The sequence below is a fragment of the Miniopterus schreibersii genome, assembly GCF_964146895.1.
Source record: "Miniopterus schreibersii genome assembly, chromosome: 4".
NCBI classification, from domain to species: Eukaryota; Metazoa; Chordata; class Mammalia; order Chiroptera; family Miniopteridae; genus Miniopterus; species Miniopterus schreibersii.
In genome coordinates, this window is record NC_138105.1 from 80,099,108 (window position 1) to 80,117,241 (window position 18,134).

The following is an 18,134-nucleotide window of genomic DNA, read 5'->3' on the forward strand; positions in this document are numbered from 1 at the left end:
GGTGCTGGAGGGCAACAGTAACCAGAAAGGGCTAAGATTTAAGGTGAGAAAAGTGAGCAAATCTGGAGGACCAGGACGTAACTCTCAACATGTAAAATGCCAGCGAGATGGGGGAAGGCGGCATGCCAGGCAGAGGGTCTAGCCAGTGCATAGTGAAGGAGGCAGGAAGGTATGGTATCTGTTCTGTAAACCTGTGTTGAAGCCACCTCATGCCCCTGGGTGGCACTGTCTAGTCTGGCGAGACACCACCCAACAGGCTGCCTTTTTTTTTCCTTTTTTTTCCTGAACAGGTTTTATTACACACAGAAAGGCTGGGGCTCAGTCCTTCTTGGCTGCTGCCTTTCTCATAGCTGCAATGCCATTGCTCAGCTCCTCTCCCTCTTGGCATGAATGTGTGTCCCCACCCTTTTCTTGATGAATTTCAAGGCCCTTTTGTCCTTAGAGACCTTGAACAGCTCCATGGCCTGCCGCTCATGGGGGGCAAAGTCACACTCACCTCTCGGACCATGCCCCGCACCAACTCCGTGTGCTTGGTGAGGCTCCCCCAGCGGCGGCTGTGCCTCGGCTTGCTTACGTTCTTGGTCACCTTGTGGCCCTGTTGAGGCCCAAGACGATTGGGTAGAGCAAAGCCATGGCTGCTGCTGCTCAATGGCTGCCACGGAGGCATGGCCACTGCCCTGTTTTCTCATTCCTGCCCACAGCCCACGGGGGTTTCCTTTTGATCTGTGGATGTCAGCTGAGGTTCTATAATTACATTGCCAGCAAGTTTCTGAGAGGCCAGCCCAGCCTGGCCCATATTTCAAAGAAGGAGAGACATGCCTCTAAAGCAGCAGGTGGCGCTTGTCTAAGAATTAGGGAGGTAAATGGCGTCTGACCTGGGGCAGATCTTTGGGGAAAATCTCCTGCTGCCAAACCAAAGTTTACAGGGTGTGACAGAATCTGTGCAGCCAGACTAACTAGTTTGGGAAGGAGCTCCAAATGGACAGGGAAAGGAGGATTCCTGGAGGAGGTGGTATTAAAAGATGTGTCTGGGCCCTAGCCAGGTAATTCAATTGGTTAGAGCCTCATCCTGACATGCCAAGGTTGAGAGTTCAATCCCCAGTCAGGGCACATACAAGAATCAACCAATGAATGCATAAATAAGTGGAACAACAAAAAAATTGATGTTTCTCCCTCTCTCAAATTAAAAAAAAAGAAAAGATGTGTCTGTGTATGGTGTAGAAGTCAAACCGGGCAGTGGAATGAGCCAAGATTTGCTCACTCACTTCATTTGTTCACTAGACATTTGCTAAACTAAGTCTCCCCTTGTGGAACTCACAGTCTAGAGGGGGAGGCAGATGTAAAGCATGGGGTTTCTTTTTGTTTGTTTGTTTGTTAATCTTCACCCAAGGATATTTTTTCAATTGGTTTTTAGAGAGAGTGGAACTGAGGGAGGAGGGAGAGAGAGAAACATTGATGGGAGAGAGACACATCGATTGGTTGCCTACTGCACGCACCCCAACTGGTGCTGGAGATTGAACCCATGACCCTTTGGTGCAAGGGCCGAAGCTCAAACCACTGAGCCACACTGGCCAGGGCAAGCGTGGGGTTTCTGCATGGCATGTGGAGAAGGGGTCAGGAGAGCCCAGAGGAGCCACTGACCCAGTGTGGAGGGAATCTAGGATAGCTTTTGTGATATAATTAGAAATATACATTATTTGGTCTTTGTGCCCAATTCCTAGTGCAGAGCTCCTAAAACCCTTGTAATTACTTGAGTGAAGGAATGTCTTTTGTAATTCATAAGAAGTCTCTTTTGATAACACCAGAGTTCATGCTAATGAGATGGCTTAGAGTAGGGCCCCTTTATAGTCTCAAGTTGATCAAGTGATTAGAGGACTGGAGATCAAGCTCTACGGAAACTTGCAAACAATGACTTGATGAACTGGTTGGTGAGGCATCCATATGCAGGAGGGTGGTGCACCCCAGTTCCAGGGGCACACAGCTCTTGTGCTTGGGACCCTTTTGGACCTTGTCCTATGTACCTCTTTATCTGGCTGTTCATCTGTATTCTTTAGCATATCCTTTATAATAAACCAGTAAACATAAGTTTAGCTAATGTTTCCTTGAATTTTGTGAGTTGTTCTAACAAATTATTGGACTGAGGAGGGTGTCATGACAACTCCTGATTTATAGTCAGTTCATCAGAAATACAGGTGGCCTGGACTTTCAATTGGTGTCTGAAGTTGGGGGCCGTCTTGTGGGACTGAGCCCTTAATCTGTGGGATCTGTTAAAAACAAGACAACAGGCCCAAAATGAAGTCACTTATGCTAAGTCCTAAGTCACCAAACCGAGACTTAAGTTAATGACAGTTTCGGTTCTCTCAGAAATGGAATATTAACCAGGAATTGCCTGATCAGCGCAAGCCATCCTCTACAGGGAAAGTGACCTTGCAATAACCAGCCTCCTTTTTCTGCCTTGTAAAACTTCCTTGTTTCTGTTCCCTTCTCTCTCTAAAATCTCTTCCATAGCTCTTCAGAGCTCCTTTCTAACTATTAGGCTGGATGCTATTCAATTCACCAGTCATTGAATAAAGCAAATAAGATCATTAAAATTCACTCTGTTGAATTTTTTTTAATAGCTCTGATACTATCTCCAGGTTGATAATGTCAGAATTGACTTAAATTTGTAGGACATCCAGTCAGCGATGGCTGAAAACTGTAGACTTGCTTGGTGATACAGGGAAACATGCCAGAGCTTCCAGAAAGAGGTCACATTATAGGGAAAATGTTGCATTCTGGAGAATGACGTGTTGGAACAGAGATGAATTGGGGTGGAGGAAGGAACGTTTTCCGTTTGAACGATCAGCACAAGCAAAGATTAGGAAATGAAAGAGAACATGACTCCCTAGAGGAACTGAAAGTTTTTCGGCAGGACTCTAGGTCCCCAGGAAGGAAAACTGGATGGCTAGTCCGGGATCTAATCACAAGGTATGGAATACCAGGTGGAAGGGTTAATAGTGAATGCAGTAGGAATAGCCCACCCAAGAGAGAATATCATTTTTGGCCTTCCTGAGGGGTTGGTGTTCCAGTTCTGCTGATGCTGTCTGTGGAGATGGAAAAGCCACCACCTCCTCAGGAAGTTCAGCCGGGCACAAAGAGTATGCCAGATCAGACAGACCCAGCTCTGTCTCAAGCTGTGCAGCCATGAGCAGGTCTCCTCAACTCTCTGAGTCTCAGTTTCTCCCTATGTGAAATGGGGACAAGACTGTCTTAGTCTGTTCAGGCTGCTATAACAAAATACCGTAGACTGGGTGGCTTAAACAACCACAATGACCTAATAAAAATAATGGCATAGGTCAATGCATACAGTCAGTCCTCTACACCTGTGAGGCTGCAAGTCCAAGATCAAGGCATTAGCAGATTCCATTTGTGGTGAGAATCCACTTCCTGCTTCATAGACAGCCGTCTCACTCCTGACCTGGTCACTTCCAGAATGCCTAACCTCCAAATACCATTACATTGGGGGTTAGGTTTCAACATAGGGATTCTGGGAGGGCACAGACATTTAGTCTATGGCATAAAACCACCTTACAGGGCTGTCATGAGAGAGAGCAGGTCCCTAGCACCAAACAGATGCTGAATAAAAGTTGTTTCTCTTCCCCTTCTTTAAGGGGCAAAAACTCCTCCAAAAACCTGTACCATATTTATGAGTTGGATTTCCCACAGTCTGTTCAACAATTCCATCCGCGCCAGTCACTCTGGTTGTGTCACCTTTTCTCCACCAAGAACATACAAGCAAGAATAATTCTTTTAGTTGTTCATTTAACAAACACTGATGGAGTGCCTACTATGTCCTGGGCAGTGTTCTTGACACTAGGGTTATAGCAGTGAAGAAAATAGACTCAGTTTCCTCCTTCTGAACAGCCAGCTCCCAGCTCTTTTCATAAAAACAGTTGACCCTTGAACAGCACAGAGGTTAGGGGTGCCAACACCCTGCACAGTCAAAACCCACTGGTAAATTTTGACTCCCCCAAAACTTAAGTTGCCCCTAAGTGTCCATGGGGATTGATTCCAAGATCTTCTGTGGATACCAAAATCCACAGATCCTCAAGTCTCGTATATAAAATGGCACAGATTGCCTGGCCAGGTGTGGCTCAGCAGTTGAGCATCGACCTAGGATCCAGGAGATCACGGTTTGATTCCCGGTCAAGGCACATGCCCAGGTTGCGGGCTCGATCCTTGGTTGGGGGCGTGCAGGAGGCAGCCGATCAATGACGACCCTCTCATCATTGATAATTCTATCTCTCTTTTCCTCTCCCTTCCTTTCTCTGAAATCAATAAAGATATATTTAAAATAAAATAAAATAAGATGACACAGATTGCCCTGGCCAGTGTGGCTCAATTGATTGGAGTGTCATCACCTACGCTGAAAGATGGCAGGTTTGATTCCTGGTCAGGGCACATACCCAGGTTTCATGTTTGATCCTTGGTTGGGGCACGTTCGGGAGGCAACTGATCGATGTTTCTCTCTCATATCGATGATTCTCTCTCTCTAATTCTCTCTCCCTTCCTCTCTCTTAAAATCAATAAAAAAAAGACCCAATAAAAATAATGTCATAGATCAATGCATACAGTCAGTCCTCTGCACCTGTGAACTCCCAACTAGATCGAAAACAGTATAGGTATTTATTGAAAAAAAAAATCCATGTACAACTGGACCCATGCAGTCAAGCCTGTATTGTTCAAGGGCCAAGTGTAATTTTGTGAAACATATCCTTGCTCATTCAATGATATATTATCTGTGGTGTTTTCATGTTCCAGTGGCAGCGTTGAGTAGATGTGGCAGAAACTGTATGGTCCACAGGCCAAAAAACATTTGCTTTCTGGTTCTTTTCAGAAAATGTTTGTCAACCTTTGGTCTAGAAGGTTGCATTGTCGGGGAGTCAGATAGTAAACATATAAACAAAACTTGAGCCTGAATTTGGGCCCTTCCCCCTCTCCCTTGGACTTCCCAAATATGAGAGTTAATACTATCAACCTCCTCCCCGCTTTCTTTATTTTGAACTGGTTTGAGTTGGAGGCACAGAGGTGAATGAAAAACAATGTGTTTTCATGGCTCAAACCCAGCTCTTGCATTTATAAGCTGATGAACCATGGGCAGGTGAAGTAATCTCTGAGCCTGTTTGCTCATAGGTACAATGAGGACACTGATAGTTGTGTTATGGGGATTAACTGAAATTATGTCCAAAAAGCATTTAGCACAGAAGTGCTCAAGGAACACTGGTAGGATTTCTGCTTCTGGTTATAATTTAAAAATGGGGCACCCTAGCCGGTTTTGCTCAGTGGTTAGAGTCAGCCCAAAGGCTGAAGGGTCTGGGTTCGATTTTGGCCAAGGGCACATACTTCAGTTGCAGGCTTAATTCCTGGCCCTGGTCAGGGTGTGTGCAGAAAGCAACCAGTTGATGTGTCTCTCTCACATCGATGTTTCTCTCTTTCTCTCTCTTTCACTTCCATTCTCTCTGAAAAGCAATGGAAAAAATATCCTCAAGTGAGGATTAAAAAAAAAAAAAAGGGCAAAGGACTTGAATAGACAGTTATCCAAAGAGGACATACAGATGGCCAATAGACATATGAAAAAATGCTCAGTGTCACTGATCATCAGAGAGATGCAAATTAAAACCACAGTGAGGTATCACCTCACACCTCACAGGATGGCTCTTATCAATAAATCAACAAACAACAAGTGCTGTCAAGGATGTGGAGAAAAGGGAACCCTAGTCCACTGCTGGTGGGAATCCAGGCTGGTCCAGTCACTGTGGAAAACAGTATGGAGTTTTCTCAAAAAATTAAAAATGGAGCTGCCATTTGATCCAGCAATCCCACTTCTGGGAATATATCCTAAGAATCCCCAAACACCAATTGGAAAGAATATATGCACCCCGATGTTCCTAGCAGCACTATTTACAATAGCTAAAGTCTAGAAATAGCCCAAGTGCCCATCAGTAGATGCGTGGATAAAAAAAGCTGTGGTACATTTACACAATGGAATATTATGCTGCTATAAAAAAGAAGGATCTCTAACCCTTTGAGGCAGCATAGATGGACCTGGAGATTATTATGCTAAGTGAAATAAGCCAGTTAGAGAAAGACAAATATCACGTGATCTCACTTATATATGGAACCTAGTGAACAAAATAAACTGACAAACAAAATAGGTTCAAAGACATGGAAGCATGGAACAGACAGATATATCTCAGAGGGAAGTGGGGAGGAGAGGTGGGAAGAGATTAACCGAAGAACTTATATGCATATATGCATAGCCCGTGGACATAGACAATAGTGTGTTGAAGGCCTGAGGTGGGGCAGCAACTGGGTGGAGGGGGGCAAAGGGCAGAAAATGGGGGACATCTGTAATACTCTCAACAATAAAAATAAATAAAATATGCTAGAAAAAAATAGAAATATTCTGTGTGTGTGTGTTTCCATTTTTCTACTGAGAGGTCCTGGTGTTACCTGAAAGGTAACCTGGCTCTGAACAGGTCTACCTAGGGCAGGCCTGTTCTGTGTGGGTTCTTGACTTTGTGCAGGAAAAATTTCACAAGTCCAGGTAAATTTTAGAGGATGTTTATTAAAGTTGGAGGCAGTGAAACATGAAAGGAAGGGCTGGGGAAATGAGCCTAGGCTGGTCTGCTTTGGCTCACTGAGAAGTCAGAGAAAAGGGGTCTTGGGGACAGGTTCAAGGGGTTTGTCTGGGATGAACTGCTGCTGCCCATTGTTGCCTCGGTTGCAAGCCTCGCAGGATCCCTTAGAGTTTAGGAGATGCATGCCTGTGGGAGAAAAAGGGGTGTAGGGAGGTGTGGGCGTGATCTTTGGGAAGGAAAGCATGCCTTGGGGCTTTTATCTCTCTCTTGCAGGAAGGAACCTTAGGGGAGATCTCAGAAGAATATTCATCAGTTTTCTTGGTGTGCTCCTTCAGGGTCATGGTCTCCACTGATTGGTGTTTCAGGATAGGGGATCCTTAATCATTGCAGCTGGTCCTGATGTCACCCACCTGGTTTTGCTGCTTTTCTGGGCCTAGAGCTGAAATACAACTGAAGCCTAGATGTTATCGATAGGGAGGTGACTTTCTGTATTTTCTGTAAATTGCTCTGCCAGTTTGTTCAGCTCTGTCTCAGTTTGCCTATTCCACTTGTCCTGGCTTACGGGCCTCTATCACTGGGAACAGTGATACCCAAATAATATGCATACTGAATATCCAGGTCTTGGTTTCTGAATTCCATGCTACACTTAAAAGCAACCAGGGCTCTTTGTGAAAATGGCTGATTCCACAGTTGGGGCAGGGAAGGCCTGGAACATCTAGTTGTACCAGAAAGGAAGTGTCGAAGGAGGTCATCTGACTGACAGTCAGCCCATGAGTTGAACCTGGGCAATCAGAGGCTCCTCGCCCTTCCCCTGTCCTTGGAACATTCCCACCATTTGTACAGTGGGAGCCATTTTCAAGGACTCAGTCTTGAAAGAGCAACGAGTTGTTGAGACCATCTGGACAGTATATATGACTAAACCCACTTAAGGCTTCTATATAAACTTTTAAGATTCTGGTGGATGGGGGCAGAGATCTACTCATCTGTGGTTACCCAAGACAAACCTTTGGAGTAAGTTGTTTCCTTGTATTAAACCTATCAATCTGGAGTGGTTTGCCTTTTTCTTTGGTTTCTCCTCACCCTCTGAGTATGGGGGCCAGTTTCGGATTTCACCCTAGAAATTTCTGAGGTTGCAAACCCACAGGAAGGAAAACTGATCAGCAAAAAAAGATAAAAAGTCATGGAAACCAGCATGAAAGGCTTCCACTGGTCAAATGAAAGAAAATTAAGCATCAAAAAACAGGAAAAAAAAAAAGGAATGGCAGCAAAAATAGCAGAGTAAAATTCGCCCTTCCATAAAAGCAATGGAAAAAAGAGCAAAATTTGTCAGAATCAACATTTTTAGAAGTCTGGAAATCAACCAAGAGCTCTTGGTCAATCAGGAAGCATACAGTCAAGCAAAATGGCTGAATTCAGTGAAGATCAGTGAGCTCTGAGGAATTTTAACTTACCCTAGTCACATTCCCCACTCTCAAACTAGCCTTGAAAAATAACAGCTTATGTTCCTGATACTGGAGAGAGAAGAACAGAGTGGGACCTCTTAAAAACCTCATTCCCAAGGAAGAGTCAGTATTTGACCTGCCTAGTGGTTCCCTAGAGGACCTCACTTGCGAGGCTTACCTGAAATTGACATCGCTTAAAATTGCTCCACGCTAAAGGCCTCTCCCCAAACAGCCGCCTGAGGCAATGAATAACAGTTGGGGCAAATAATAGCCTGTTAGGGTTTGGCCAGTGAAGTGGGCTGTGAAAGAATTCACAACTAAGAGAAAAGATGTGGAGAGGAAATTTATTTTACTTTCCAAGGGAGGAAAGGGCCAGTGTATTGCTAGTCAATACAGGGCAGGGAACAAAGAGTGGCTTGCAGTTTTAAGCAGTTGCTGTTGCTAAGCACCAAGGAAGGGAGGAGGATTGTGTTGAAACTGAACAGATACCAAGGGGTTTGTCTTGAAAAGTTACAGTTTGTTTGCTTTCCAGGAGATAGTCCAGCAAATGTCCTAAGGAGGTGTCTTATCAGTATTTTTCCCCGACCCTGTGAAACAAGCTTAGAATAAAAGTTATGAAGAATTCAAAAGAGGTTTGTTTGGCCCGGCCAGTGTGGCTCAGTGGTTGACCATTGACCTATAATCTAGGAGATGGTGGTTGGATTCCAGGTTAGAGCTCTATCCCCTGAAGGAGACATGCAGGAGGTGGCTGATTGGTGACTCTCTTTCATCACTGATGTTTCTCTCTCTCTCTCTCCCCTTTACTCTCTCTGAAATCAATAAGGGCATATTTTTTTTAAAAAAAAAGAGGCTTGTTTGAAGGGGATGGGGGGAAGGGAACTTTCTACTAACTAGAGACTCCTTGGTTTAAATGATCCCTGAGTTGTGAAAACAGCAGGGAATAGGGGATGCAAGAATGCAACCTTGAGAATAGCTTATCTTGTCCCACAGTTTGAACAGAGGGGCCAACAGTCTTGGGGTTTAATTACCAGGTGTTTCTCATAAATTGTGGAAGGCCACAGCAACGAAAAACAGAGGCCTTTTTCTGTCCTTACACTAACCAAGTCTTAAAAAGGAAAAATTAAGTAATGAGATGTCTTTAAGAGCTTTGAAAAGTTCCAACATGTTCCTTAGTGTCATTCCTGTTGATGAAACCATATCCGTTTCTTACACTGAACCATTTTACTGTTCCACAAACCTTCCTTGTGATGAACTTTTTGTCCCTGGTGGCAGGTGTGCTGATGTGATATCTCCCAGACCACTGCTCCCTGTGTGGCTGCCCATAGTGCTGGCCTTGGTTTCGGCAGTGCTGAGGGTGGGGGCGGCAGGCAGCTGTTAGGTCTCCACCTTGCTGCTTGTAGTTACTGTTATGGTGACTGGGGCCAGCTGCAATAGCTGTGGTTCCTCCCAGGGTGTGGTGGTTACTAGGCCTGCAGTGGCGATGGAACTGCTCAGGGTCTTAAAGGAAATCTTATCTAAAGAACTAAAGAAAGTATGAGAACAATGTCACCAAATAGAGAATATCAATAAAGAGAAATTATAAAAAGAAACCATATAGAAATTCTGGAGTTGTAAAGTACAATAACTGAAATAAATTTTACTTGAGTTCACTAGCAGGTTTGATCAGGCAGAAGACAGAATCAGAAAAAATTGAACATAGGTCCAGTGAGATTATCCCACCTGAGGAACAGGAAAAAAAAAAAGAAAAATTAACAGAGATTCAGAGACTTGAAGGACACCATCAAGCATATCAACATATGCATAATGTGAGTGTCAGAAGGAGAAGAATGGAAAAAGACAGACAGAATATTTGAAGAAGTAATGGCTGAAAACTCCAAAATTTGATGAAAGTGTTAGGCTACATATCCAGAAGTTCAAAGAATTTCAAGTAGGATAGACTGAAAAAGATCCACACTTAATCATAATCATCAACCTGTTGAAAGACAAAGAGAGAATCTTGAAAGCAGCAAGAGAGAAATGTCTCATCAGGTACAAGTGATCCTTAATAAGATTAATAGCTTACATTTCATCAGAAACCAATGAGGCCAGAAGGCAATGGGAAGACATATTCGAAATGCTGAAAGAAGAAAAAAACTGTCAACCAAGAATTCTATATCCAGAAAAATGACATTATTCAGCCAAAGAAAGGAGTAAAGTACTGATATATGTGACAACATTGATGAACCTTGAAAACATTATGCTAAGTGAAAGGGGCCAGACACAAAGGGTGTTGTATGATTCCATTTATATGAAAGATACAGAATAAGTCAACTGATAGAGACAAAATGTAGATTAGGTTTTTAGGCTCTGGGGGAGGTGGGAATGTGGAGCGACTGCTTAAATGGTTTAAGCAGTCGGTTTCCTTTTGGAGTGATGAAAATGCTCTGGAATTAGATAGTGATGAGGTTGCACAACCTCATCATGTACTAAAAGCTACTGAATTGTATGGTTTAAATGGTGAATTTTATGTTATGTGTATTTTACCACAATAAAAGAAATGAATAGAGTCAGGATGAAATGTGAATCTAGACAATAATGTGAATCTACATGAGAAATATAAAGCATCAATAAAGGTAACTACATAGGAAAATAGAAAAGATAGTATAAATGCATTTTTGTTTGTTACTTCTTACTCCCCCATATGATTTAACAGACAATTGTGTAATGCAATAGTTAGAAATCAAAGCTGATGAGCACACATGTATGGAGATGCAATTTGTGGTAATAGCAGCATAAAGAGGGGGGGGGAGGGAAATGGAACTATATAGGAACAAAGTTTTGCATACTATTAAGAGTAAGTTGTTATTTTTTATTTATTTATTTATTTTAAATATATCTTTATTGATTTCAGAGAGAGGAAAGGAGAGGGAGAGAGAGAGCCAGAAACATCAATGATGAGAGAGTCATTGATCGGCTGCAGCCCACAACCCGGGCATGTGCCCTGACCGGAAACTGAACCCTGATCGCCTGGATCCTAGGTCGACGCTTAACCGCTGAGCCATACCCGGCCGGGCAAGAGTAAGTTGTTATTAACATGAACTAGATTGCTATAAATTAAGATGTTAATGGTAATCTCCAGGACAAACACTAAGAAATAATTCAAAAATATAGAGTAAAAGAAACAAGAACATTTAAATGACACGCTAGAAAATATCTATTTAATACAAAAGAAGATAGTAATGGAGGAACTACGAAAGAAAAAGACATAGGGCATATAAAAACCAAATAGCAAAATGGCGGATATAAACCTTTCTTTGTCAGTAATTACTTTAAATATAAATGGGTTAAAATCTCCAATTCGAAGGTAGAGATTGACAGAATGGATAAAAATGATTTAATTATATGCTGTTTATAGAGTATATAGATGTAGATGTGAACAAAACCAACTCCATCTCTGCATCCAGATTTCACTTCATTTTTAAGTTTCATGCTGTGACCAACCTCACTGTCCTTAGCGAGCATATCAAAGCCTTCTAGTTGATGATTATCTGTGTTCCTTAAAAATGTAGCCATAAAATTTTGTTAGTCAGGGTCACAATGGCATGACAGTTGAGATAAATATCAAACTGGTGATAGTACTGATTTAAGCAATTACCTATCACAAGACCATCAGAAGCTACGGCCCCTGGTACTACTGCATTTTTTGTCCCTTTGTCTTGTCAATCATTAGTACCTGAGTTATAATATAAAAAAGCACTGTAACAGGGGTCTGGTAGTAAAGAATAATTTGCACAGACTGAGGGGTTGTCTGTTCTGCTCCAGCCCAATCTTCCCATAAGTAAATAACCCTACAATAAATTGTTATATTCTATGGAGTTGCCTGCTTTGTTCTTCAGTCTGAAGATAACTTCTCCTTATGGTAGTCATTACACCTTTGCCCCACCGTTGAACAAAGGGATTCACTTTAGATTAAAATTAAAGATAGTAAGTAACATAAAACTGACTGAATCATATAGGAAACCAGGAGTTCATACATAAATAAATTCAAAGCTAAATACACATAGTTTCCAAGTGACTCTCTACAAAATAGTAATTACAAAGGGGGAAAGGGTAACTGCTTAGTACAGTGGTTAAGCAGGGACTCAGAGGTCTACCTGCCTGGGTCTAACTCCCAGCCCCATCACTTACAAGCTGTGTGACCTCAGCCAGTTGCTTGCCCTCTCTGTTCCTGGTTCCTCATTTGTAGAGCAGGATAATAACTATACCTTTTTCATAGGGCTATTGTGAGAACTGTCAGTGCTCCTCAGCCAAAGACCACCAGGAGCACACCTGTGATTTCTTATTTGTTTCAGTGACGTAGAACACACAGCACAGGGTGCTGGGGGTGGGTGGGCCGTGTGCTAAGGGCCATTTCTACTGAGTATTTATCATTGAGATAGGAAATCTATAACCATTATTATAAATATTGCATTGTATTAGACCTCACAATAGCAGTAAGAGGCAGAGCAGTTGTCCCATATTATAGCTGAGGAAATTGAGGCTCTGATAAGGTGGGGGACGAAGTTCCCAGGCAGGGTAGGGGGTAGGGGTGGGAACAGTGCTTCCTGGCACTAGCATTGACTTCAAAGCTTCTGCCCCCACCCTAAATGACTTCTCCCGTAGCTGTGTCAGGCATTTCATCTCTACCCCCAACTTTTCCGAGAGGAAGTGGTGTTCCCACATAGTTCCTTATTCTACTTTCTAAATTAGGGAGGAATAGCCTTGAGGAGGGGCTTCCAAGGGCAATACATGAGGTTATAAAAGCCATTGTCCAGGGAAGAGTTGGACAGAAGAACAGAGAGGAGAAGAGGATGGCAGAGATGTGTGTACCCAAGGAACCAGGTGGCCATGATGAGGCTAAGCCCCCATTCTGGGGTGATGGTGGGGAGGGCAGAGCTCCAGGGTCCTGCGAGAGTCCAGGTCTGGCCTACAGATGGCAAGGAGGGAAGAGGGTCTGGTCTCTAGCAGGGCTCAGCAGGATTTGAAGCTCAGATGAGTGCATTCTGTCCTGTTCAGAGGAGAGGGAGATATTTCAAGGCCAGAGATCAGCTGAGAAAGACCCTAGGCTGTCCAGGAGCTTAAGAAGCTTGCCAGGTACTGGGGTGGGTGGTTCAGGAGCAGGCACCTGGGGAAGGGGGCAGCTGGGAGGCTCCCTCCAGCATGGGTGGGTTGGGGCAGGGTCTGTCCCTAGCCCCCAGCTCTGTGCATTTTGTAGGGTGTCTGACCCGGGCTCCTTTGTCTCTGATGCTGCTCCTCGTCTCGTTGGGTATCTTCATGCTCATGCTAATCACCTTGGTTAAAGGTGAGTCAGGGGCTGGGGGCTGAGAGTCCTGAGTCCCTTGGGGTTTTCCCTCTGGGATGGTCTTTGCCCTTTTCCACAGTCCTCAAAATCACTAGGGCTGGGATATTTGGACTCTTTATCATCTCCTGTGTGACTGTGGGCTGGTTATTACCTCTCTCTGAGCCTGTTTTCTCATCTGTGAAATGCAGCTCATCTTTTTCTAGGTGGAATTGTGTGTGTATGTGGGGAGTGGGTAGGTTCTCAGAGACCTTGGAACCAAACGTGGCACAGGATCAGGCATACAATCGGCACTTATAAAGGTGGAATTCTCTGCTCTGTTGTAGTCTCCAGGATCCAACAATCCCTGCCAAGAGAGATGGACAATCAAGGGAGCCACAGTCCGGGTGAGGGGTTGGAAACTGGGTTCTGGAATGGGAGAGGGCTCTGAGCCGGTGACCTTGAATGAGCCACTGCTGTGGGGTGGAAGGAGGCAGGAATGGGGGAGGGGATTGGATACCTGTGTGAGGTCCTGGGAGCCAGCAATGCCTGGCAAGTCACTGCCTAAGGCTCAGTTTTCTCATTTGTATTATGGGCTGTTGCAGTCACCGTGAGATTCAGAAATCATGGGACCTTCTCTGCACCAAGCACACAGTAGGTGCTAAATAACTGAAGTCCTCTTCTTCCAGTGGTTGTTTTGCAGGAGCTGATGCAGTCAGACCTGGAGGAGATCCTCCAGCAGTTGACCACGATGAACGCCACCCTGGGTAAGGTTCAGACATCAAGGTCAGGAGGGAGTTGTGGGGTCACAGGTGGGGCTGAGGCTCACCTTCCATGGCTGCTAGTCTGAAAATGGCAGGGCAGAGATGGGATCTTTCTCATGGGTTTCTTGGAGACTGAGCTCACAGCCGAACAAAGGCGCCCAGCCCCGGGTTCCCCAGATTTGATGCTGGTGTTGGGGGCCTGGGAGCCTAGCGGCCTGTCTTCCCAGCTGGCCAACCCAAACCCTGCCCCTGCTCCCCAGCTGGCCTGTGCCGTCCCTGTCCCTGGAATTGGGACTTCTTCCAGGGAAGCTGCTATATGTTCTCCCAGATTCAGGCCACCTGGAAAGCTTCTGTCTCTGCCTGTGAGGACATGAGGGCCCAGCTGGTGGTCATTAACAATGCTGAGGAGCAGGTATGCTGGGCAGGGTTCCCATCTGGGGCTGGTCAACAAAAAGCCTTCTGCCACCCTCTTCTGCCCTTTGAGAGATAGAGGTTTGGGGGAGATGCCGTCAGATAAGGCTTCCTGGAGGAGGAACCATGATAGCCTTGGGAAGGTCATGTGAGAGGAGCCCATGTATGGAAAGAAAGGAAACTCAGAGTAATCACTCCTTTGACACATAAGTGAATTGAGGCATAAGGTAACACATTTCCACACATCCACAGCATTTATGCACATGAGAATACAACTTAAGTAGGGGATATAGGCTAGACCACCAAGACTTCCATAGGAGCCAGGGGACCGTGGATATGTGGGCAGACATGGGATGGGTGGCCTTCACCAATCTTCCTCCTGATGCTCTCCCCCTCCCCCACCCCCAGAAATTCCTGAAATCTTGGAATGCCAGAATTAATAAACGCACCTGGATCGGCCTCAGTGACCAACACAATGAAGGTTCCTGGCATTGGGTGGACAATACCCCCATCCATCTCAGGTGACCTTCCAGGGACAAAGGCCTAGAAGGGGAAGGGTAGGGAAGACTTGCACCTAAAACCAGGGTTGCTCAGACTCTGGGATTGGAAAGTATCACCTGAGAAAGTGGATCGAGTTGCAGAGTCCCGAGTCCACTGTGGTGGGGTGGGGGATTTGATTCTCTAAGTCTATGTATGGGCCCAGGAATCTGTATTTTTACTTTGATTGAGGGAGGTGGAGTTTCAATCCACATTCTGAAACCCTGTCTCTGAATTTACTACCCTCTGGCTGGTTCTTGGAAATTTGCTGCCAAAGGCCATGGACCAGCTGTCCAGAGTGGGTTGGGGGGGTTGGCTCTGGGTCTGGGAGGCAACTCATAGTTCTGATGGTGTTCACAGCTTCTGGAAAGAAGGGGAACCTAACAATCACGAAGATGAGGACTGTGTGGAATTGGATGGTGAAGGCTGGAATGATAGCAAATGTAGTGCAGAATACTTCTGGATCTGTGAGAAGCCCTCAGCTGTGTGCCCAGGCCTCTGAGGGCCACTGTCCCCACCTTCACCCCCGCCCCCTATTTGGTCTCCAGAGATCAGGGAATTTGGGTGTGCCCTCTGCTAGCTCCTCTCTGGCCCCACCCACTTCTGTTCTTATTCCTCCTGAAGTCTTTGAGATCCTGAGATTCTGAGACACCCCCTTCTCCTCTAAGGCCCAACCATAGGCTATAGCCCATCTCTCTTCTTCTTTTGATAGTCTCAGTGCCCCCACTCAGCCACCGTGACATCCCTCAATAAAGTTACACACTGCATTATGCTGGCCATTGAACTTATTGTGTATTCCTTTGCCACTGTTTCAATGACTATAGTTCTATAAAATAGTCAATATACACTATGATATTGTCTTCTCTCATGCTTCTTTCTACTACTGTGCATTTTATTTCCCAGATACAGTCTGAATCAGTTTGTAATTTGGTTGAGAATATACTTGTGTATATATATATATATATATGTCTATTTGTCTACTTACTCATTCATGAACCAGTTATTTATTCAGGTACCTTTAAAATATCCTTCAGCAAAGTTTTATGATTTTCTTCATACACATTTTGAAAAAACCCCTATTATTTCAGGTATGTGTATTCGTTTTTGATTGATGCTGTAACAAATTACCACAAACTTACTGACTTAAAACAATTCAAATGTATTATCTTATAGTTCTGGAAATCAGGCCCCAAATGGGTCTCATCTGGCTGAGCTCAGCCACTGTGACATCCCTCAATAAAGTTACACACTGCATTATGCTGGCCATTGAACTTATTGTGTATTCCTTTGCCACTGTTTCAATGACTATAGTTCTATAAAATAGTCAATATACACTATGATAGTCTTCTCTCATGCTTCTTTCTGCTACTGTGCATTTTATTTCCCAGATACAGTCTGAATCAGTTTGTAATTTGGTTGAGAATATACAACCAAATTATTGGTTTGGCAGGGTGTGTTCCTTTCTGGAGGTTCTAGGGGACAATCTGTTTTTGTTTTTGTTTTCCAGCTTCTAGAGGCTGCCTGCACTAATCAGCTGGTGGCCTCTTCCTCCACCTTCAAAGCCAACAATGACACTTTGCACAGCTCAAACTCTGACCCTTCTGCCTCCTCTTCCACATTCAAAGGACCCTTGAAATTACATTGGCACCACCAGATCATTTCATATGACCTTACTATTTTAAGGTCAGTGGATTAGGAACCCTATTTCTATTTGCAACCTTCAGTCTCACTTTTCCATGTAGCACAGCACATCCTCATGTTCTGGGGATTAGGACATGGGCATCTTTAGGGGACATTATTCTGCCCATCATATTGTGCTGTATTTATTATTGTTGTGCTGAGTGGGATACATCTCAGGGACAGATGTGAGTTAGGGGACAATAACCCAACACTCTGTTCTTGATCTAGAAAACTCTGAGGCATGTTCCAAGTGATCATTTAGAGGTCAGCAGTGGACCGAGCCCAGCTGCCTTCAGCAGTCATCTGCTGGGTAATGCCAATGCTTTCTTACGGTGCCCTTCCCTTTCCTGTGTTCCTTTTCCACTTCTTTCCTGGTGTTGTCTGAGGACAATACTGCTTCATTGAAATCCTTGTCTCAGGGTCTGTTTCTAGGGGAACTGAACCAAATTCAGGTTGTGTTTATATGATTCATTCTGAATGATGGGCTAGAACCATGCCTAATGAATGGATGGGCTGAGACTGAATGGACCATGTCATTTCCAGACTAGGATATCTATCTATCTATCTATCTATCTATCTATCTATCTATCTATCTATCTATCTATCTATCATCTATCTATCTATCTATCTATCTATCTATCTATCTATCATCTATCATCATCTATCTATCTATCATCTATCATCTATCTATCTATCTATCTATCTATCTATCTATCTATCTATCTATCATCTATCTATCTATCTATCTATCTATCTATCTATCTATCATCTATCATCATCTATCTATCTATCATCTATCATCTATCTATCTATCTATCTATCATCTATCTATCTATCTATCTATCTATCTATCTATCTATCTATCTATCTATCTATCATCTATCTATCATCTATCTATCTATCTACCTATCTATCTATCTATCATCATCTATCTATCTATCTATCTATCTATCTATCTATCTATCTATCTATCTATCTATCATCTATCTATCATCTATCTATCTATCTACCTATCTATCTATCTATCATCATCTATCTATCATCTATCTATCTATCTATCTATCTATCTATCTATCTATCTATCTATCTATCTATCTATCTATCATCTATCTATCATCTATCTATCTATCATCTATCTATCTATCTATCTATCTATCTATCTATCTATCTATCTATCTATCTATCTATCTATCTATCTACATTCTATCATCTATCTATCATCTATCTATCTATCATCTATCTATCTATCTATCTATCTATCTATCTATCTATCTATCTATCTATCTATCATCTATCTATCTATCTATCTATCATCTATCTATCTTCTTCATCATCATCTATAATCTATCTATCATCTATCTATCTATCTATCTATCTATCTATC

The 18,134-nt window shown here is 43.6% G+C and overlaps 1 protein-coding gene and 1 pseudogene across 6 annotated transcripts; one reads left to right on the top strand and one right to left on the bottom strand.

The window, feature by feature from the left end:
• Positions 1–318: 318 nt before the first annotated feature.
• LOC308555936 (large ribosomal subunit protein eL36 pseudogene) lies at positions 319–633 on the bottom strand (annotated as a pseudogene). Its single transcript has one exon. The product of its transcript is annotated as a large ribosomal subunit protein eL36 pseudogene (transcript).
• A 12,056-nt stretch (positions 634–12,689) lies between these two features.
• Positions 12,690–16,339, top strand: LOC308556115 (CD209 antigen-like protein 2). 5 transcript variants are annotated; one of them, XM_081135207.1, is made up of 8 exons: positions 12,690–12,922; positions 13,097–13,174; positions 13,296–13,382; positions 13,706–13,765; positions 14,048–14,125; positions 14,383–14,534; positions 14,942–15,054; positions 15,431–16,339. In XM_081135207.1, the coding sequence occupies exons 1-8, from the start codon at positions 12,892–12,894 to the stop codon at positions 15,570–15,572; spliced, it is 741 nt and encodes a 246-aa protein (XP_080991333.1). In that variant the 5' UTR covers positions 12,690–12,891; the 3' UTR covers positions 15,573–16,339. The 5 variants fall into 5 exon arrangements, with proteins under 5 accessions (XP_080991333.1, XP_080991334.1, XP_080991336.1 ...); XM_081135209.1 differs by having other exon boundaries at positions 12,866–12,902; XM_081135206.1 differs by having other exon boundaries at positions 12,875–13,000.
• The last annotated feature ends 1,795 nt before the right edge of the window (positions 16,340–18,134 follow it).